Source organism: Camelus bactrianus, chromosome 3 (assembly GCF_048773025.1).
Source record: "Camelus bactrianus isolate YW-2024 breed Bactrian camel chromosome 3, ASM4877302v1, whole genome shotgun sequence".
Taxonomy (NCBI): Eukaryota; Metazoa; Chordata; class Mammalia; order Artiodactyla; family Camelidae; genus Camelus; species Camelus bactrianus.
Genome location: NC_133541.1, coordinates 23,742,323 through 23,764,823, shown reverse-complemented (window position 1 = coordinate 23,764,823; position 22,501 = coordinate 23,742,323). Strand labels below are relative to the sequence as shown.

The following is a 22,501-nucleotide window of genomic DNA, read 5'->3' as shown; positions in this document are numbered from 1 at the left end:
GTGTATATATACATTATATTTATATTATATGTATAGGTAGGCTATAAACTAAATGTTTAGCCCCAAAATTCCTGTGTTGAAACCTAATCCCTAATGTGATTATATTTGGAGGTGGGGGTGTCTTTGGAAGGTGATTAGATCATGAGGGTGGAATCCTCATGAATCGGATTAGTTATTAAAGAGGCCCCAGAAAGCATCTTCACCCCTTCCTTTTATGTGAGGTTACAGGGAGAAGATGGTTGTCTATGAACCAGGAAGCAGGTCCTCACCAGACAGTGAATCTGCTGGTGACTTCATCTTGGACTTCCCAGCCTACAGGACCGGGAGAAATAAACTTCTGTTGTTTATAAGCTATCTGGTCTAAGATATTTTTGCTATTGCAGCCTGAATGGACTAAGACAATTATATCATCTAAACATTACATGTGATATCTACGTATATTTAAATTATATGTGCATGTAGATTAGATTACCTACGATTTTAATTCAGGATGGTAAAGGATTCACAAAATATTTGTCATAAAATGTATAAATATTTTTTGCCTCAGCATTTAAAGTACTTATTTTAGAAACTCACAGTTCCATACAAAATGAGTCCAAAGATTAACATAGAAAAGAAATTTTTATTAAATTGGGTTCACTATTCAGCACATATTAGTATGTCAAATTTAAAACAAGGCAGCAGCTAAATTCATCTGTAGGATCCAAAAATGGGAATTCCTATGTTCAACTGAATGACATTGCCAATTTTGAAGACTAGATAACAAGAATTAAATGTGGTTTGCCAACAATCACTATAGGAAAGAGAAATTACAGCATCTGAACTTTGAGCTGAGTAGGTAGAAAACTGGTAAGAATGACTGAATTGGTAATCATTAGATTCACCTATGGAGGTTGTATTAACTTCCCACTGCCGCTGTAACAAATACCACAAACGTAGTGACTTAAAGCAATGCAAATTTATCAACTTACAATTCTGTTGGAGGTTAGAAGTCCTAAAATAAAGATGCTGGTAGGGCTGCATTTCTCCTCTAGGCTGGAGGGAAGAGTCTGTCTCCTTGCCTTTCCAGCCTCTAGAGGCTGCCTGCACTCCTTAGTTCAGAGCCCCATCCTCCATCTTCAGAGCAGCAGCGTAGCATCTTCCATTCTTCCTGATTCTGACCCTCCTGCCTTCCTCTTACAAGGACCCTTGTGATTACACTGAGCTCACCTGGATAATCCAGGATAACCTCCTCACCTCAAGATCCCTGAGTTAATCATATCTGCAAAATCCCTTTTGCCATATAAGGCAATGTATTCACAAGTTCCAGAGACTGGGATGTGGACATATTCCATGGACCATTATTCAAGCTACCACACTTACCTTGCTATTGTCACAAGAGTAGGTTTTGGTAAATTTCTTAGTACAAAAGATACAGACTGAATAAGATACTCAATTTCTTGTTCTGTGCTGATGTGGTGAGGAAGTTCTGAATAGTCACAGGTTAGACCAGCCTGGTGAACCTGAAAACAAGACAATTAAAAATTGCATAGTAAGGCTTTGTTGTTTTTAGAAGATTCTTTAATAGCCTTGCTGACAAAGTTTTAATATTTTTGTGGATTTGGACTGCTTTTTCCTTAATAGTTCCCATGCCACAGAAGTTACCTAGTCCCTGAAGTTTGGGAAGAAGTGGCCTGTATACCAGTTTGGGCCTGATGTTTTTTCTAGGAATACTTCTTTAACTACTTCTTTAATTTATGATTATAGATTCATTCAGTTTCTGCCTTTACTTGAGTCTATTTTGATAATTTACATTTTCTAGCAAATTATCTATTTCACCTAGATTCTGAAAGCTGATATAAACCTGTACATACTATCCTCACCTTATTTTTCTTTCAACACATTATTTTATTTACTTTTTAGACACATGCAACGAATACTACATTTAAAGCTTCAAGAGGATACAAGGGGAAGTCTTCCCTCTACCTTACTGAACCTGCAGTTACATTTTCTTGTGTATCCTTTATGTATAACCACATACTAATATTTTATACATGTGCTTTTAAATGTAGAAGACTGGTATTCCAGTCTTAGTTCTAAACCAAATATGCCTGAGAACTAGAAGCAGTTCACAGGCTGACATTTTGCAGCCTCTGCTTTAAAGTTCTGAAAGCTGGAATTCAAGTATGTCGTAGTTTTGCTTAGCATACGCAAATGCAAACCATGGAAAAACCCCCCACTAATCTGCTGTATTATTGAAGGCTCTGGATACACATCAAAGATTTAACTGGCAATGATCAGTCAATGTACTCAAATGACAGATTCTGCATGTTCTTTTCTACTAAAATGTTCTGACCTTGCAGTGACGGGTACGTCATATTTGATTACATAATGTGACTGAGCCCATGCTGTCCCTTCTCTCAATAACAATGTACAAAACCCCACCACCACCAGAAAATTCAGATGTAATGTCACGATTAAAATAAACCTACATGAAGAATGAAGACACATTCAATAATATCACATGAGCTCAAAGTATTTTAAACTCTAAATATCCTGTATCATTCTTAATAATTGGCATTAAAAAGAAGGGTGGGGGGAGGGTACAGCTCAGTGATAGAGTGCGTGGTTAGAATGCACGAAATCCTGGGTTCAATCCCCAGTACCTCCATTAAAAAGCAGACACAAATAAACCGAATTAACCCCTCCCCACAAAAAAGCTTAGAAAAAAAAAAAAAAACAAACCCAAACCAAAAAACCAAATCTACATGTTAAAAAAAAAAGGGTGGGTTTTGAATTAGTTTTGATTTAACCAAAACACTCTTTTGCTGGTATTTTTTTATTCCTATAAAGTTAGCATTAAATCAACATCTAAGCTTCAGTTCAAATGAAGTAGTTTGAACAAAAACACAGTTTACTGAAGTAACATAAACACCAAGAAGCAAAAGAAGCAGAAGACCTGGGGCCTGAACTCTGCCACGAAATTTGAGAAAAGGTACCTAAATTTCAAATGTGACAATTTGTGCCTCAAAGGCTGCAAAATGATATAAAAATAAAAGAGATTTTCATTAAAGGCATCCTCGTTTGCTGCAGCATTCAGATCACTGCCGGCAAATGAAGTTAGTTACACCAGCTAATACAGTTAAGATGCACTTGCCACAGTGCCTTCTTTTTTCTGTCTGGTGTTTACAATCTGGTTTTCCAGAGTGAGGAAAGAAAGAAGGAGGAAGGGAATATAAAAATGAATCAACAAAGAATGAACAAATTTCAAAATTGTATTCTTTCTTTTCTCTGGCAAGGAGAGATCTGACCACAGACAAAATAAAAAAACACACAGCACTTTTGCTTCATACATAAAATTGGCAAAAGCATGTTTTTCCTGGAAAACTTTTCCAGTGTTCTGGCTTGTAAAAACTATGTATTTTTTCATTTCTTAAAAAAAAAAAAGTAATCCATTCACACTTTCCAGGAACACAAATAAAAGTGAATCACTTTAACAAAGAGCACATGTTTTCTACCAAGAAAAAAATGCCTTTCTTAAAGGGTCGATTTTATGCTTCAGTATAAATATTTACCATTTCATAGTCTGGCGCTTCCATCCGTTTTTTCAAACTCTCGACAAGTGGAACCAGTGATTCCATTCTGGAAAAAAGCCACCCTCAATTAAACATTGCACCACCTCAACTAAAATCACAGTAGCAAATGATACATTACACTTAAAATTTACCATTAGCAATACGTTTCATATGATGCTTGGGAAATGAAAGATAAAGTTATTCACATATCATCTTAAAATATTAAGAAATAAACATTCCCTGCTGTTTTCTTAACTAAAAATTACAGTGCTAAATATTGAAAATTAGCACCCAAGAAACTGAGATTTTCTTCTTTAAAAATGGAAGTTCTACTGTGACTTTAAAATTTATTTTGAACAGCAAGAAAACTAAATGCCTTTAGTACACTGTGATAAAAAAAAGACAGTTTCCTGAAAGTCTAGAAGAAAAAAAAATAAGGACGTTTACTGACATACATAGTTGTAACTGGACAAGTTCTATACCATTTGATATAACAACAATGGTGGTTATAAGTTATTTAATTTAGGTGCAACTCTTTGGAAGCCCTAATTAATTACTGTTTCTAGTATTTTAATGTCCACTCATTTGCTGGAAGGAAAAAAAAATAAAGAAAGGGAGACATGGAGGCCTGTCATCCCATTACCTCCTTGTTTTCATTAATGACACTTTTTGGGCTTCTGGACCCTAATCACCCACCTCCTCTATTTCTTAGGAATAGTGATGACTCCTTCATGCTACGGGGTCTGGCCCTTTAGGGGCGTGGTAAGTCTGGGGAGATTTTCCCTGCTCTCTTACTTTTCCTTTGTGCTATTCTTTTTTCCCCCAGTTCCAATCAGTCTTAACTCACCACTGCTGCGGCTCTGTTGTTTCTTCATGTCTGCGGCAGAAGTGCCTGCAGGTGGTGAAGTGCTAACTGGGGATGCTGTGCAGGCTTGGTGGGTGTCAGTGGAAGGTGTCCCCATCGATGGGCTAGATTCAGGATTCTACAGTTGACAGGCTATTTGTTTGTTTTGTTTTGTTTAAGTTTTATACTTGGCTTGAGACTTCACAAAATCACAAATTAGCAGGTACTCTTCAATATTCCCGGGAAGAATTATGTTCTGTGACTAATTTCTAAATCTCTCTCTTCCATCACAATTTCCAAAAGGAGGGAATCAGTTTTAGAACTAGCTCCCTCTACTGAAGAGAAGCATTAACTTATGTTAAAGTGCCTGGTCCATTTTGCTGGTATGATTACTACTACTCGGGCTTATTCTTCCATACCACTGCTTTCCTTACTGATGGTAATGTATTGGTATTTCAGATATGTTTCTGAATATTTTATTTTTAAGTAAAAATTGCACTGAATACTTTGAGTAGGTAATACATACATATAGCTAAAGAAGATACTAATTTTTAAAAAGCAATCTAAGTAGCAAATTTAGCAATATATTTAGGATTAAAATATAGAGTTGGAGAAAAAAAAAATTGAGGTCTTACCCAGGATTTGAAGCCCATTTCTGTACAGTTTCTTCATCATCACCATCACACAAATCAGCAAAAGCAGCTTCTAAATCTTCTAACTGATGAATTCGAGTATCAACACAATCTACCAAATCTTCCTTCAAACACATTGAAAAGCTGAGATTATAGTTATTCGTTCAAAATACAAGTGAAATGCCATCACAATGAAAATCTCAGTTCAATTAGTTAAAACATGATTTTCAAGTATGAATTATGGGCTTCCCCAAGAAACACACACAAAGATTTTGGACCATTGTTTGAGAGTTCTCTAATATCATGTAAGATACAATTAGATATGTGAAAAATAGATAAAAAGAGAAACAAATGGAGGATACCTCTGTCAGGTTGGTACCAGGCTTTTTAAATTGGTACAGCTCTTGTAAGATTTTATACTCCTCCTGGAAAATAAAACAAAACAAAAAATTCATATAATGGAAAGAAAACTCTTTTTTTCAAACATATGCTTGAAGTAAAAAATAGCTGTCATATAAAAACATCTTAGATAATAATTTAAAGGCTAGTCTGGGAAAATCAGGCAAAATGTATCATATTTCATTGTACATATTATCATTTCTTTAGGGTAACTCTTATCCAGCTAGGCATGACAAGAATGTATAAGAATCAGCTATGGAAGAAGACTTGATGGCTAATAGGTAATGAGATGAAAGTATTTCTAATAATATTCCACTTCATAAATGGATACATTCTAGGACCTAAACAGCTTTTAGCTATTCATTGGCAATATGCACATCTTTAATAACAACAGTAACAAAACTCTCCTTGTTGACTTTGTAGCCCTTTCCCTAGACACAGAGGAGAACTCTGGAGTACAAAGGCTGTCTTGCAGGAGAGGATGGACTTTGGATAGAATGGAAAGATTCTGTGGGAAACTGTCTTCCCTCAGTTAGCACAGCTGGACAGCCCCATTATAGGCAAGTATATGTGACCCCAATAATTCTATTTAGGAGCAATAATCCTACTGTCAGGAAGAGGTTATAGGCAAAATCTAAAGTTCCTTAAGCATGATGCTGTGGCACTGTCTTCATCATAACAATCCTATGAGTTGGGTATGATTATTATTTTGATTTTATACTTGAAGAAATTGTGGGTCAGAAAGGTTAAGTAAGTTATAAGGCAATACTGATGTAAGTACTGACAGACGATTCATCTTACAAACATGATGTAAACTTATGGTATTGATAAATATAGTACAGTACTGTAAATGTATTTTCCTTAACATTTTCTTTTCTCTAGCTTACTTATTGTGAGAATATAGTATGTAATACATAAAACGTACAAAACATGTGTTAATTTACTGTTTATGTTATTAGTAAGGCTTCCAGTCAACAGCAGGCTATTAGTAATTAAATTTAGGGGCGTTAAAAATTCAAGCTATATGTGGCTTTTTGACTGCACAGGGGGTTGGGACCCTCAATCCCCTTGTTGTTCAGGATCAACTGTAAATTCTCAAATCTCTGCTGTTTTTAATCAGTACCCACTAGAGGTCTTTGATAATTTAGATACGTCACAATGGCTTCCGATACGTATACAGAACAGGATTGTGAAGTACAGTATCATCATCACCGTCAATCAAGTACTGAGCTTAGGGAGAGAAAAGACAGTTAATTTGAATCCCCGAAAGAACAGACCTGGAACAACCTCCCAAATATTACGGTAAGCAGTTACATGTACCCATAAAATGCGCCTGGGAATCGTCACTGGGATCATGAATTTATCATAGACCATTCCATCTCAGATCTGTGCACACTAACATTGTCAGTGACAGGCATTTGAGATCTGGTGAGGTACCCTAAGCATCACAGCTACAAAGAGTGTCTGTGTAATCGGGCACCTTACTGTTTAGTGAGAAATTTGTCATATAGGGTTTTATATACATAGAATATCCCGGGAAAGATATACCAAGAAACTAGCCACCGTATTTGTTTGTGAGGTAAGAAATTGAGGGAATGGGGATGGGGTAAGAGAGTGAAATCCTTTAATGTGTACACTTTCTTGTACCACAGTTGACCATGGAATAACATATGGGTTTGAACTGTGCGAGTCCACTTACATACAGGGTTTTTTCCAATGGTCTGAGGTCGGGTGAATTCTCAGATATGGAATCACGGATACTGAGGGCCCACTATAAAGTCATATGCAGATTTTTGACTGTGTGGAGGGTTGGTGCCCCAACCCCCATGTTCTTCAACCATCCACGTACACATTACCCCAATTAATAAATGCAAAATAATGAATATCATCTAGAGCAGGGATTAGCAACCTATGGCCTCCAACCTGTTTTGTATAACCCTCCAGTTAAGGATGGTATAGACAATTTCAAAGGGTATAAAACCAATAACAAAGGAGAATATGTGACAGAGACCATATGGGGCCCCCATAAAGTAATTGCTATCTGGCTGTTTGCAGAAAGTTTGCTGATCCCTGACCTAGAGAAATGCCATGCAATTCTCAAGATCCACGTTTTAAAAGTACTGCGTTTACCTGAGTGAACATTTCTTTGAAGGGATTCTTGACTGAAAAAAAATCTAAGTCAATATCTATAATGAATGCATCCCCTTTCTCCAAAATTTCCAGAATCTCTGCAGTGCTGACTGTAGTTTGGCATTCCTGGCTTTCAGAGGAACATGAACATGATGATTGTAGACAAGTCTGGTCCCTTTTCTGCGTCACTGTGTCCTTTCCCAGTCCTTCTGAATAACAGTCACCATTAGTAGAGGCAGTGTCTTTTGCGTCCTCCAGTGATAGCTTTGGCTTCTTAGCAGAAGACACTATATCATTTTCTTCTTGGTTGTTACACAGTTTATAAGGTTTTACCATAATTACATCCAATTGTAAAGGTTTTTGGTTCTCTAGCTGGTCTTCAGTTACATAAAGACCATCACTTAGGAAGTAATGATCTGTACTTGTAACCCTGGATGAGAGGAAAACACTGTTTTAGAGATGAATGGACAAATCAGTCTCAACATTTCAGACAGAATTTCAGTAATGTAAGAAAGGACATATTTGGCAAAAACTAAGAACTGTCTCTGATAGTTGCACTTCCTATTCTTCTATGGAAACAGGGTTCCCCAAATTTTTCGCTGGGCACACAACTGCCCAAAGTAAAGACTGAATTTCATAATCTATGTTGTAGGTTAAGTGTGGCCATCTGACTGCATTCTGGCCAAAAGCTGTGAGTGGAAAAGAAGCAAACAGAGGCTTGCTCTCCCCTTCCCAGTAACTGGCATATGAACATGGTAGCAGCAAGCCCAGCCTGGACCATGAAGACAAAGGCACTCCAGAGATGGTGGTGCAAAAAGATAGAAGAAACAGAGGTTCCCCAAACTGCAGGGCCGTCACAATGGCCCTAGACTGTGTGTGGTAAACTGTAACATGAGAAAGGAATAAATGATCTTGTGTAGCCAGTGCACTGGATCGCTCTCAAACCAGTGGAAACTGTGTCCAAAAAGTCACCTAAGAGAACGATTATACTTGGAAATAACTTCTCTTAATAGAAGCTCCCTCTGACATATTTCAAAGTTTCATTAAATTTTATATAACTGTAACATTTCAATATGAAAAGCAACTTTAAAAAAATCTTGTGCATGTGTAGAATGCATTTCACAAGTTACAGATCCTTGATTTTAGACATATTAGCATGCTTTTAGCTTCTCAATTATATTATGTCTCAGTAAATACCTTAAACAGTGAAACCAAATGCTTCTTCCAGAGGTAGGCTCTATCCAATAAAAATAATGGTTAATATTTATTTCCCACCCATCCTCTTCCAATATTTACAGCCTTAAATTTAAAAAGATATAATTTTCCAAGAAAAGATTAATGACACAATGAAACTAATGTCTAGGCTTATTAAAAACTGTACCATCCTAAGAATGACAAAGGTGGTATCCCCAACCTAAATCAGTATTTTTCTTTAATAATGAACATTTTATTTTGTTCATATCCGTACAAACACACACATACAGCTCAGACTGTATGCCTATATGATTGTCTCTTCCATAAATTTTTACTTGAAGGATTAATTAAAATCATGAGATAATCAAAATCTTCCTAATACTGTTATCACACATTGAATTTTAAACATCTCTTTCAGTTTGCCCAAAATTATTTGATTTTGCAGAAATCTGTTACAGGTTAAATAAGGCCTAATCACTGAAGTATTCAATAAAAACCCTACCACTCTTTCATATAAAGCAGTATTATACATAATACTTATTATATGTGGAGCCCTATTCATTTATTATTATATCTTCAATGAAAACAATTTTTATTTATACATAAGAAAAGTTATTTGTGCCATTGACAAGAACATACAACAAAAGTTAATTGTATCATTAAGGATAAATTAGAGATAAAAATTATCATTTTCAGTGAGAAAGACTGTATTTCATTTTCAATGTATTACCATTTCATCCCAGTATCCTTCAGGTTCTAGAAAGTTATGATTCCACTGCTTAAAACAATCACCTCATAACAAGAGAATTTATAAAGCCAAGAACTTTCTGATTATTTCTAAAGATACTATAGTATTACAAGACACACAAAACATTGGTTAAATAGTTTATACAACAAAAAAAGCTGCACATACAACTCCAGTCAGAGATGCTGTTATCTAAATCAGATTAAGTAATTATCTCTAGCCAATCATATCAATAAAATTAAAACCCTAAGTCTACTTTTCAGCCATTGAATTTATGAAAAAAAAAAAAACCAAAGTGAGATAATTTTGCTTTTTCACTGCTGTTAAATTCAGCAGACAAAAGTTACAATGGAAGGAAATAATAAAGTGTAGCATTAAATATATAAATCTATAAGGTACTTTAACAATTTAATGGAGTTAGTCATCAATGGAGCCAGAATTGCAGATGGTCAGGTTATTCAAAAACCAATTTGACCAGCAACAAAATACAAACGGTGAGCGAAAAGGTCAAGAGACTTGAAAACGTGTTCCTGGTGTTTCAAGAACTCTTTTTGGAAGAGATGAGGGCTAATCTGACCCCATCTGTGTGTAGAGATACTTAAAAGTTATTACAGGGACCCAAAATCAGATAGAAGCATTCAATCCCTTTCATACTCATAAATATGAGGAAACTACCTGATGGTTGTGGTAGAAGTGTCTTTGCCTACTAAAAAGTGATGCCTGCCCTCTCTGATTTGCTGAGCCCATGTGGGATGAAGCCATATTACATGAGAAAAATGTCCAGCATAAACCGCAGGCATAATCCAATTCTCAATACTTAATTCTCTGGAAAAGAAATAGAGAGGGAGTATGAAAATTATTAGTGAGTGGTTTTTTCCAGGTGTAATTTCATTCACAACAGTATTTTAAGACTACAGGTCTTAAAAGTGTAGTCCAAGGACCCTGGGTTGGGGGGGAGTTCCTGAGACTTTTTCAGGGTGACCACTAGTTCAAAACCATTTTCCTAATAACACCAAGGCACTATTTCCCTTTTTCATTGTATTGTATTTGCACTGATGGTACAAAGCAATGGTGCTTGATATCCCAAGATTAATCAAGGCCAAGGCACCAAACTCTACCAGTCACTGTATCTGTCACTACTAAGCACAGTGTCCCCCACGCCCAACCTAAGCCAGTTTGATGTGAGAACGTCCTTCATGATTTTATTAAAACTTGATCCTGATTATAAATTTTTAAATAATCTGTGTGGCAAACTGGGATATGCACAGAAAACACCTCTACTACATACTTTGAAGTACAGCGGTTGTCTCGAGGAAAAGCACTTGTAATTGAATTACAAGCTGAATACTATTTTTCTTGAAAGACTGACTTATAAACCATAGTTGTTGAGACTTGAATCTGAATTGCTGGCTTCTACATTCCAACTAAGGTTTAAGAAACGACCACTTGTCAAGTTTGTCAAGTTTGGGTATAGTATTAAAGAGTATTCACATTTATCTGAAAAGCCTATGAAAATACTCTTCCTGAATTTTCTTCATATAGTTCCACCAAAACAACATATGGTAACTGACTGAATGTAGATATGAGAATCCAGCTGTCTTCTACAAAGGCTGAATAAAAAGATCCACACAAATTTAAACACTGTTACTCTTCTAAGTTTTTTTTGCTTTAGAAAATATATTTGTTTCTTGTAAAAATATCTTATTTATATTGATATAAAGGTCTATAATTTTGAAATGAATTAATATTTTAAACATTCACAATTTTAACTTCAAATATGGTAAATATCAATAGATATAACTAACCCACATTAGGAAAAAACTCAAGAGTTTTTAAGGGTATAAGGAATCCCAAGACTAAAAGTTTAGGAACTATTATGCTACAACTAATTGTACAGTCTGTATGCCTGCTTCGTAATTCTTTTCAATTTCTAAAATATAAAACCTCTAAATATAAAAGACAGTATGGACAATGGTAGAACTACCACATTTCTTTAGAAATTAGTGCTGAGTTGTGGCTTCAGAAAAAGTCACCTAAAAGAAATATAGCAGGCTAAAATTAATTCACACAAGCATCTATCTGTTAATTTTACATTAGAACAGGAAAATTACAGCTATATAACTTTTTATACTGTATGAACAGGCAACATTATAAAAAAATACATAAGAGATAGTGACAGAATTTCAGGGACCTTTATTACTGAAGAGAGGCTAGTAAGTCATTATTTAGAGATATACTAGGTATGTCCTTCCTAAAGAATGGAGTACAAATTACTAATTTTACTTGCAAGTCTATGATTCTATATAACAGAGTCAATAAGACTTGTGGCCTGAAAATAAATAAATTGGGAAGTTGGAGGGACTTAATACTGGAAGGACACACAAATTAAAATACGTGTTGCTTATACAATTATTGAACCATGTGTTTAAGACACATTTTCTTGGGCCTCAGTATCTAGACTTCTAAAGGGGAGAGGAAGGGAGAACTGGCTCAGATAATTTCTAAAGTTTCCTCTACTTCTGAAAGTCTGTCTGCTAAAGCAGAGGTTGGCAAACATTGGCTGGGCCACCTGTTTTCATAAATGAAGTTTAAAGGGACCACAGCCACTGCCACTTGTTTAGGTAGTGTTTACAGCTGCTCTGACACTACAAGCGCAGAAATAAACAGTTGCAACAGAGACCGTATGGCCAGCAAAACTAAAATATTTACTATCTGGCTCCTTAAGAAAAAGTTTGACCATCTCCATTAAAAAGGCAAACAAAACAAAAGCAAAACTCATGAGTTTAGCAAAGAACTATCTCCCTTAATTGCTTATTATCTACCGCAAAATTGTATTTCAGGCACATAAAAGATCACTAACAAATATCACATATTACCCAAAAAGTGTTTCCTTATCAAACACTGTGTCAGCTGGCATATTCACAGGAATAAGGAGGTCTGGATGTGAATCAAAATGCACAAAACTTATATTACTTGCAGGAAGATGCTTTGAGCCAATGGCCCGGTATATAAAAGGCAGAACCTGTAAAGACACATGACATTCACAATTGGCACTGAGATCATGAGCATACACTTAACTGCAGGCTGGAAAACGATGCTAACATAACTAACTGCACATAATCTAAAGCATACCAACTCGTTTAAAAGGAGGAAGATACAAACTTTGTTCATTGTAGATGGTCTAGTTAATTATCTCAAGCTTTATTTTTTTCTCAGAACTTTTGAGTTACACCTCCAAAGGCTTTAATGGGCATCTTTTACAGGCATGTTGCCCCCACCACAAACTCAAAGATACGTGGGGAAACAGACAAGCGGTGGCACTCAGGAAAAAAACAAAAACAAAAAAACAACTCCTCGTTAATACACATTCTGGCATGAGAAATGTGTTCAAGCTACCCAGGGTCTCTGGACTTTTTCCATACCTTCAGAATAGTAGTGCTGGGCTGGGTGGTCTGTTCGGCTGTAGAGTTATAAGTCTAAGACTGAATTTGAAACACTGCCTAACCCACACTTGCTTTCTCTGAGACCCATACACACTATCACACCACACACACACACAATCTCTAGGTCCTGAGAAATCCAACTTCCTTCTTATTCTCTTAACTGTATCCATCCATAAATCCGGAATCACCCTCTTGCTCTTTAAATCCAAAGACCTCCCAAGCTTATTAATGCTATTAAAAAAAAAAAAAGTCTTAGATCCACGGGCCTGCCTCGTAGGCTTCCAGAAGTCTAGATTAGGGCACCATTTTTTTTGGCTAAAATAACACTACTATAAAAACAAAATACCTTTAGTGTTCATATACGCGGGGCACCGTGTGAAAATATTTATGCACACACTATGCACACAATAATACTCCTAACGGCTCTAAGAGTGCTACTTCGTCCCCATTTCAGATGACAGCTCACATTCTTAATAGAAAGCCTCCCACCTATACAGCAGGACTGTGACGGAGACGCCGGCTGACAGAAGAAAGCCCGCGTTAATGTGCAGGTTAAGGATGCGGGGCTTTGCAGTCAGCCTGCGTTCGAATCCCGATGCCACCGGTTGTTGGTTGTGGGATTCTGGGCAAAATGCGAGGGTTAAATGAGTTGCCCGACACATAGAGCGCCTCATAAATGTCAGCGCTTATTCTTCCAAGCTAGCTGGTTCGGTATTTTCCCCACAGCAATGCAATTCGCGCAAACTTATTCTGGTTAACTCTCCGGTCTCCTATGCCCAGGCTCCGTCGCCCCCTTGGTCCTTGCGTGAATTCCGCCCCAGCGCCCGACAGCCGCCCGCTCACCTCCTGGTGATCCTCCACCACCCACACCGGGAGCTCAGGGTAGCGCCGGAGGCGGGCGCGCTCTCCCGCGGACTCGTTCATGTTTTCGCGCCCGGCAGCGCCTCAGTGAGAGGGAGGCGCGGGGCGAGGACCCCGGAATGCCGGCTGCGGTCCCGCCGCCTCTCCCGGGCGGAAACGCGCGCTCACCCGGTTGCGGTTCCGGGTTGGAGGACGTAGGGGTTAGGGGGAGGGCGCCGGAGGGTCTGACGAAAGCTATTGGCTCAGATGTCCATCGCTCTTGTTGATGCGCCAATCACCGCGCACGAGGCGCGGCGGCGTGCCCAAGAGCTTTCCCTCCTGTGGTCCAGCTTTCTCAGGTTGCGTTTTAATTGTCTCGGTTTCCTGTTCCGGAGGCGCGGGCGGCGCTCGGGTCTTGGCGGCTGCTCTTTAAGTCTGGCTTTGGTCTGTCGGCGACCTCGCGGCCCGAGAGCCTCTTGTAGGTAAAAGGGGCAGCTTGTGGGTGTTGAAAGAGGGAGTTTAACGGAGTGTCCGGATTTAAACAGGGCTGGAGGCTGAGGCTGGGGCCGGGGCGAGAGGCACTTGGGAGTTAGGATCGCGCAGCCCCTCTTCAGATATGCAGCTAAGGGAAAAAAGCGACCCTAGGCCCGAGTTCCGCAAATAAATAGAGAAAAACGAGACCTTTCATTCATTGTTGAGCGCGTGCCGTGGTCCACGCCTGGGGCCGCCCAGGTCTCGGAGGGGAGTGAGACCCCAAGCTTGTCTTCTGGGACTCACAGTCTGGCGAGAGATGTAAATGGGGAAACGCAATTACTAATCAGCCAGACAAAGATGACCGACCTGTGGATTCAGCTGGGCAAAGACGATGTTAATAAAAAGGAAGTCAGACTTTGCAGCTCTTTCTACCTAGACTGATGTTCCTGGACGTGTTAACATGCAGAACAGCTCCTTCAGTTTCCCTGCTTCCAAACGGCAACTTAGGAGTAGGCAGACACAGAAAATAATTACTTTTCCAGTTGCAGCGAGTTCCTTGACTTTTGAATTAAAGTTTGCATTCGCGACACAGCCTATGTCTTTAATAGATCAGTTTCAGAATCAGTGTTTTCAGATATTCTATCTGTAGACACATCCATGAGGATCTAATAGTGAATGTTTGACAACAGTTCGACAACACCTGTACAAGGGTGTTGGTGATCCTAACTGTTGCCCACCTCTAGATTCAGTACACTCCTTTGTGTTCCCCCAGACCCTGTGTATACCTCTTGTGTTTATCATATTATTTAATTTTTAAAAAGGAGATATATCTTGAGTTCCATGGGTTATGTGTCTTACTCATCTTTGGGTGCTCAGGGCTTGTGACATGTATAGGCTCATTAAATGTTGTATGAATCAGTGAAAAGTCCTGCTTTTGGTCTGGTTTTGGTAGTGTGGCTCTCCTGTGGACATATGCAGTAGGGAAATGTACAGTAGCAACATAGAAACATATGCCATTGGTGAGACAGTAAACATTTATTGATTACCCGCTGTGTGCAGGATGCTTTGCCAGGGGCTGTGAAGGATACAGAAATGACTTTGAATCAACCCTTTTCATCAAGGAGCTAATAATCTAGTGGAGGAGTTAGACATGTGCACACATGGCTATAATATGGGGCAGCCTCTGTTAAGTGCTGTAAAAGAAGTAAGTACAGACTAAGAGCAAAGGAAGTCTCGAGGGGATGGGATTACTTCCTAAAGGAGCCAGGAAAGGCATCACAGAAGAGATGGTATTTGACATAGGTAGATGGGTAAAAATTCAGTGGGCAGATTCATAGGGTAAGGGATTTTGAAGAAGAGGAGCAAAGACTTGTAAGCTGGGTGATAGTACTTTGTATGTTAAGCAGCTGGGAAAATCTGCGGTGATAGGCACTTCATGGGGAAGGTAATAGAGGATAAGCCTGGAAGAACTTGAGTGCAGATTGCAGAGGGCCTTAAATGCTGGGCGTGAAGTTTGAATTAGATTCTATTGCTCCTGAGTAGCCCATGATGGCAAGATCACTGTCTAGGTCCTAGGTTTATAATGAGGGCCTTGGACTGAATAGTAATCATTAATCAGATATTATTTGGAACCTATATTAAGCATAGTGATTGATACAGCTAAATAATCTGGAAAAACTTTCATGAGCCATTTGAAAGTCTACCTTAAGCCTATTGGTAAATCTTTTAGTTTGAAAGACTTTAGGAAAATGCTTCTACACTAAACCTTTTCAGAGTTAATGTTTATTTGAGTTTTTTTAAACATTTTGTTTAAGTCTAGTATTGGGAAAGCCATTCCTGTTCATAGTATTCTTCTCTGGAAAGAGCTGAGAATGAGAATCAGGGATAACTGCGTGTTTACATGATTATAGTTAAGTTTGAATTTGAATGCTGGTCTCACTGTGAAGGAAACTAGAGAATGAAGAGGGAGAGGAGAAATGACTTTTCCTCCTAGTCTTAGCAGATTAGAGATGGAAATGCTGAAATTGCCAAAACCGATTGTTTTGAGTCAGCAGTAAGTATTAAGGACATCTTAAGAGTTAGTTGTAAACTTTAATTCAGTTCAGCATGCTTGTAATTTTGTTAGTATGCTAAATGTATTGAAGAGCGCAAAGTCAGTGTTAAGATAATTGTAGAAATATTTTATAACATTAGCAGTTTGGGAAACATTTTTATGTCTCTTTTTTCTTTCTGTCCTCTAGAGCATATATTCTATGTGAAAGATGTGACCTATACAGATAGAACGTCACGATGCAAGGCAGTACATGGTGAGTGGCATGGTAGTCATGGCAGTCGTCTGGAAGAACAGAGAACAGACACTGGCACTAGGCCATAGAGGGTGGGAAGGGTTTCGATAGGTGAGGAGAGGCGGACTGTGTTCCCCTGGGCCACCTTCATGTCTAGGAACCCAGACCCGAGCAAGTTGATACAGCCCAGATCCCTGCCCTGATGGTGCTGGCAGTTCTGAGGTGCAGGTAGACATTAAAGGCGGAATAAGTTGGTGACCTGTAATCATTGTCCAACCTGCCAAGAAGCACAGAGTGTGGGAGAGCAGAGAAGCTAATAAAGCCCTGGAGGTAATGGTGGTGGTTGTAGAAAGACTGACAAAGGTGTTACTATTGTAGCCAGACAGGACGATGGTGTGAAGTGGATGGACTCAAGAAGTATTTACCAAGCAGAAATGATTGGCATTTGAAAATACATTTTTAGCTAGAGGGGATAAGGGAGGAGAAGTTGTCAGGTAATTTCTTGTTGTATGACTTGACGACCAATAAATGGTCTCATGTATTGAGACAGGAAACCCTAAAAAAGGAGCATGTGGTGTTGTCTTGGAGGGGAAGATCGTTAATTCCTTTTAGGACATGTTAGGTTGAATTTGCGAGTCTGTGCTGAGTGGGAGGAAGGTGTGGACAGAAAGATGCTGGTGCAAATGTAGAAACGTGGGGTGTGTGGACGGGATGATGTGGTGAGGTCAAGACTTGAGGGAACTTGAGCAAGGACATGATAGTAAATGGTCGAACACTGGGGATGATCGAATGGGGATGTTGACTATGCTGGGCTGGAACAGCTTTAGGGAGTGGCAAGGTCCAGGGGCTGACCATGGCAGTGGGTCGAGGGGCTGAGACAGGGGAAGAGGAGTTTATTGGCCATGAGGAGTATCAGACATTATGGAGTACTCAGCGTTAGATGGGTGGCCTAAGGGGTCTGCCAGTTGCTCTTGAAGATGGTCAGGCATTTGTGAAACCTTGTTTATATAGTGAGTTTTTCTTTTCCATTTTTCTTTTCTCTACCAAGTCACAGAATGTCGTTCCACCCAGGACGAGGGTGCCCCCGAGGGCGAGGGGGACATGGAGCCAGACCCTCAGCGCCAGCCTTCAGGCCCCAAAACCTGAGACTGCTTCACCCTCAGCAGCCTCCTGTGCAATACCAATACGAACCTCCGAGTGCCCCTTCCACCACCTTCTCCAACTCTCCAGCCCCCAGTTTTCTGCCTCCACGACCAGACTTTGTACCCTTCCCTCCACCCATGCCTCCGTCAGCACAAGGCCCCCTGCCCCCCTGCCCAATCCGGCCCCCCTTCCCCAACCACCAGATGAGGCCCCCTTTCCCCGTGCCTCCCTGTTTTCCTCCCATGCCGCCTCCGATGCCCTGTCCCAATAACCCCCCGGTCCCTGGAGCGCCTCCTGGACAAGGCACTTTCCCCTTCATGATGCCCCCTCCATCCATGCCCCACCCCCCACCCCCTCCCATCATGCCACAGCAGGTCAATTACCAGTACCCTCCTGGCTACTCACACCACAACTTCCCACCTCCCAATTTTAATAGCTTCCAGAACAACTCCAGTTCCTTCCCACCCAGTGCTAATAATAGCAGTAGTCCTCATTTTAGGCATCTCCCTCCATACCCACTCCCAAAGGCTCCCAGTGAGAGAAGGTCCCCAGAAAGGCTCAAGCATTATGATGATCACAGGCACCGGGATCATAGTCACGGGAGAGGCGAGAGGCATCGGTCCCTGGATCGGCGGGAGCGAGGCCGAAGTCCGGACAGGAGAAGGCAAGACAGCCGCTACCGATCTGATTATGACCGAGGAAGGACGCCCTCCCGCCACCGGAGCTACGAGCGGAGCAGGTAAAGCACGTGTGTGTTTTTTAAAGAAGTGCAGAGGCCCCGACACAAGGCCATTTCTGTTGATCAGCAAACCAAACCAAAAAGGTCCAGCAGTTCTTTTCTGTTTGTAAAAGGAAAGAAAGCATGTTTGGGGCTGTTTTAAAGAGGAAGAACTGACAAGTAAAGGAGTTGATGTCAGGAAAAAGACACCTTTGAAAATTATTCCAGAATTATCAACATAGATTCATTTCAGTGAGTATAAGCAGATTACTCTGCATAATATAGTTGACATTTTAATGATGATCGGTGAAGGGGCTTGTGTTTTGTGTGTGTGTGTGTTATATTTAATTACGTTCACTATGATCGTCATGTCAGGTTACCGTACTTCAGTTCTTTCGGAATTGGTGTGTATAATATCAGTCAGGAATCAAACTAGTTAACAAGTGGAACTTGCTTTATTTTTAGGATAAGTGGAAGTTTGTTGTGTGTTGCTGCCTTCTTGCTCTGTATCCTTAAAATGGAATAATATTAGTTATGCATTATCAAAGTTCTGGTTTTCAAATAGCTATTAATTTGATTCTGTTGCATTGAAACATGTTCATACTAGATAAAGCTGTATTTAAAACATACTGTTCCATTCCAGATTGTATTTCTTTATTTCAAAAGACCAAATATCTGTGTATACAAGAGAATAAGGTTTCCAGCAGGGATTCACAGATGGGCTTCTAGAAATGCTCTGAAGTTCTATGCAAAATTTTATGTGTATGTGTATCTTTCTATAAGTAAATCAGTAGCTTATAGCAGATTCTCAAGAGATGGTGTGAGTCTATTACCCCCAAAGTCTAAGAACCATTGGCTCAGATGGAAAAGTAAGAATACAAGGATATCAATGGTACTAATATTTATTTGTACCTTCAGTGAAGGCTTTATATCAATGAAGATTTGAGGTTTTCCAGTTATTAGGCTGGTAATGGTGCTTCTCTTTCTGTCTGTGGTGGTGCATTTACCTTCATTGTCTTGTGGAACTTCTATGCTGAAAAGTATGAGGTCCCCAAACCAGGTCGCTTCATCACATGTGTTTGTAGAGAGCTGGTCTTGGCTCCTGCGACACCAATGGACTTCTCAGTTTCTGTGTTTCTCTCAGGGCTGTAGGTTTGATTCTGATTGAACATTTTGCCAGTAAACGGTAGCGGTCATTCTCAGTCCTGAAGAGAGTGACTAGTGCTCGGAAGATTTGGAAGGAAAATGCATTATTGCTTCTCTCTGAGTCCCGGTGGAAGGGACCCCGTGTTTTTGCAGAGATGTCAGATTCGGGTGGCCAGGGCTGCCTGAGTCAGTAGACTTTTAAAAGTCTTTTCAACGTAACTTTCTGTTTCTGGGCAATTTTGTTCTTAATTCTGTGGTGGACTAGTTGGCAAAGGCCTGTGATAGTTTATTCTACAACTTTATGATGAAAAGCTAAACCAGAAAGTTGTTAATAGTTCTCTTCAGACTTCAAAGCGATTGTTAATAAACCTGTCTCTGGGGAAACATTTTGCTGCAAACTTCAGCATTCTGGCATTCCCCTCTCTCCCCTTTTTTGGGGTGCTGTGGTTGTTAGGGCTCTGCTGTAAAATCCTGAATTCTTCCATCCAGGCTTAAGCTTGGGAGTTAATGTGTTTGTTTGAAGAAACACGGATGTCCTATAAACTGACAATCTCTATCAGTAAGTGAAATCAAGTGCCATAATCTGCGTTGTCCTGAACCACAACTCCTTTACTACGCAGGACCTTGGGCAGTTAGCTCATCTTTCCAAATGGCCCTTATGTACATTGGAGTTGTTTTATAATGTTGTGCTTTGAGGTCTTAGTCTAGAATGTCAGTCATCTGTCTTACGTGGAACGCTTCTGTGAAATAAACACAGGGCATGTGAAGTCCTAGTGTAACTTGCAGAAGTATATTGGAGAAAACCAAAACTTCACAGAAGTATGGTTTAGATTGTGTTATGCTTATGCAAATTCTTTAGTCCTCTGGCTACTTCTCCCCTTGCTTCTTGGGTTAAGTGAATCTATCCTTTTTCAAATTTCATTTTCCTTCTTTTTCTCCTCTTTTGAACTGTGGTTGAATAATAATGACGAGATTGTTTCAGGGCACACTATTTCTAGGGAAGGTTTGCGACTAAGTGGGTATATGCATTTGCTGTCATGAAAGCTCATGGTTCCTCTGGGGAATGGGAAGAGAAACTGCGGTCTTAGCTAGTAAGGACCAGTGCAGTGGCTTGGCATAAATGAGTAGTGTTACAGCATGATAATCCCCACAGCTGTCCTACTGAGTACAATGTGCAGCCATCGGAGAGCTAGTATTATGCACCTAAGGAATACCTTAATGCTCGCAAACAGGGAAGAATCTTCAGAAAAATAATCCAAGTGCTGTTTTTCTTGGTTTAAGTGGGTTCATTATATAGTGTTCCTGTGATCTATATCCATATTGGTTTTTTTCAGTTCATACCCATTCAGAGGTAGCAATCATCATCAGAAGTGCCACTACTGAATGCAAAATTCTATTCCCTAGATGTTAAAAGACAAACTGAAAATTAGGAATATCCTCCAATTACAGCTTTTATTTGGAAATACAGGCAATTATTTTTTTCAGCAGTCATGCCCTCACAGATTACATTAAATCTTTATCATGTGGTACCACTCACTAGCTGGATTTGCTGCCTAAAAGTAAACTGTAATTTTAGAATGGTGTCAGATAAAGAGTGTGGAATCCCAAGCACTGGCTACTTTATTTTAGACAGCTGGTGTCTACCTGAGGCTTAAGTATATGTCAAAAGTATTATTCAGAGGAGTCTTTCTTGAGGAGGGGGTGATCTTTTAGTGGAAAATCAATTCTTGTTTTAATATCCAAGGTCTCCATCAATTTTGTAAGTTTTGGTTTCAGTGAATTTACATTTTTTCCATTTGACTATAGGTTATGGATATTTTTGAGTTCAGATATTTTTATAGTCTTCTTGCTGGACTCAAGCTAATATAGCATTTTTCTCCTACTCTATGATTTAGTAACTATTTCCCTTAGGTTTAGTTTAGAAATAAACACATTGGAGTTCTGATACTTGTTTCAGATCTCATTGTCCTTGTTAAATAGACTCAGAAGTTATTATTATTATTAAATTCCAGTGTTACATTGGAAGGTTTAAAATCCTTTGTTCTATTTTCACATCAAGTAAACTCATTGTCTCCATTTAGAGTTTTTTCCAGATGAGAACAGCATTTAAAGGTAAAGTGACTTAGAATCTCATGGCAGTTAGTGATAGCTAAAACTACACCTCAGGCCTATAATCTGTAAGAGTTTAGAACTCTTTCATTGTAGAACCTTGTCCTAATCTTTACTATAAAAGCTTTAATTTGCGTTTATTTGATGGATGATATTAAGAGTGTTCTAGAAATCAACAGACAGCTGAATCCTTTGAAATTTTCCCCATAGGTTAAATAACCAAGGATTGGCTGGTTGGAAGTTCTCAAGAGATTATGATAAAATTCCCTTTGTTGCTTAGCGTTAAGTATGACTTCTTTCTTTAAAGAAAACAGCAAGAAATGTCCAAGTGAGTTAAAAAGCTCCTTTATTCTCTAATAAATGAAAGATGAGTAAGAATGTCCCATAGTGAATAGTGCCTGCAGAATTCTTAGGTGAAGTGAGGTCCATTCATTTAGAAGGTGAATTCAGTGAAAAGAGATGGTGTTTTTGAGTCTTTCTGTTGAAAACAGCTCTGTGTATTAATTCCTTTAAGAGAGCGGGAACGGGAGAGACACAGGCACCGGGACAGCCGAAGATCACCATCTCTGGAAAGGTCCTACAAAAAAGAGTATAAAAGATCTGGAAGGTAAGCAAGGAGTTGACACTGAAAGAAGTCATAGGATTATCTCCTTGAATTCAGATTTTGTGCTTGTGCAGAGTATCAGCCAGGTCTTCAAAACAGCCTGAGAGTCTATCCAAAGAACGCTGTGAAAAACTAAAGCAGCCAGTTACTTTAAAAACCTTTACTTTCAAGATGTATTGAGAATGTACAAGGAAAATCTTGATACATTTCCAAAAATTAGAAATTATATGGGCCACTTTTT

The 22,501-nt window shown here is 39.2% G+C and overlaps 2 protein-coding genes across 11 annotated transcripts in view; one reads left to right on the top strand and one right to left on the bottom strand.

Annotated features, from left to right (window-relative positions):
• Positions 1-13,970, bottom strand: part of C3H5orf22 (chromosome 3 C5orf22 homolog) — a 28,379-nt gene extending 14,409 nt beyond the window's left edge. For 2 of the 4 annotated variants that reach the window (XR_012503719.1, XR_012503722.1), the window contains exons 1-8: positions 13,785-13,970; positions 12,375-12,520; positions 10,174-10,323; positions 7,560-7,989; positions 5,393-5,455; positions 5,034-5,155; positions 3,555-3,621; positions 1,363-1,502 (exon numbers count right to left, since the gene is read on the bottom strand). Coding sequence is in view for 2 of the 4 variants with exons in the window: in XM_074356778.1 (XP_074212879.1) it covers positions 1,363-1,502; positions 3,555-3,621; positions 5,034-5,155; positions 5,393-5,455; positions 7,560-7,989; positions 12,375-12,520; positions 13,785-13,865 (1,049 nt within the window). In the remaining 2 variants the exon portion in view is untranslated. The remainder of the gene's footprint in view (positions 1-1,362; positions 1,503-3,554; positions 3,622-5,033; positions 5,156-5,392; positions 5,456-7,559; positions 7,990-10,173; positions 10,324-12,374; positions 12,521-13,784) is intronic. The other 2 variants (XM_074356778.1, XM_074356785.1) reach the window with 2 other exon arrangements.
• Positions 13,971-14,112: 142 nt separating this feature from the next.
• The window catches only part of DROSHA (drosha ribonuclease III), a 104,224-nt gene continuing 95,835 nt past the window's right edge, over positions 14,113-22,501 (top strand). For 4 of the 7 annotated variants that reach the window (XM_074356680.1, XM_074356661.1, XM_074356652.1 and 1 more), the window contains exons 1-4: positions 14,113-14,259; positions 16,496-16,561; positions 17,589-18,422; positions 22,171-22,263. In XM_074356680.1, the coding sequence (XP_074212781.1) occupies positions 16,545-16,561; positions 17,589-18,422; positions 22,171-22,263 (944 nt within the window). In that variant the 5' untranslated portion in view covers positions 14,113-14,259; positions 16,496-16,544. Of the gene's footprint in view, positions 14,264-16,495; positions 16,562-17,588; positions 18,423-22,170; positions 22,264-22,501 lie in introns of all 7 variants that reach the window. The other 3 variants (XM_074356700.1, XM_074356671.1, XM_074356656.1) reach the window with 2 other exon arrangements.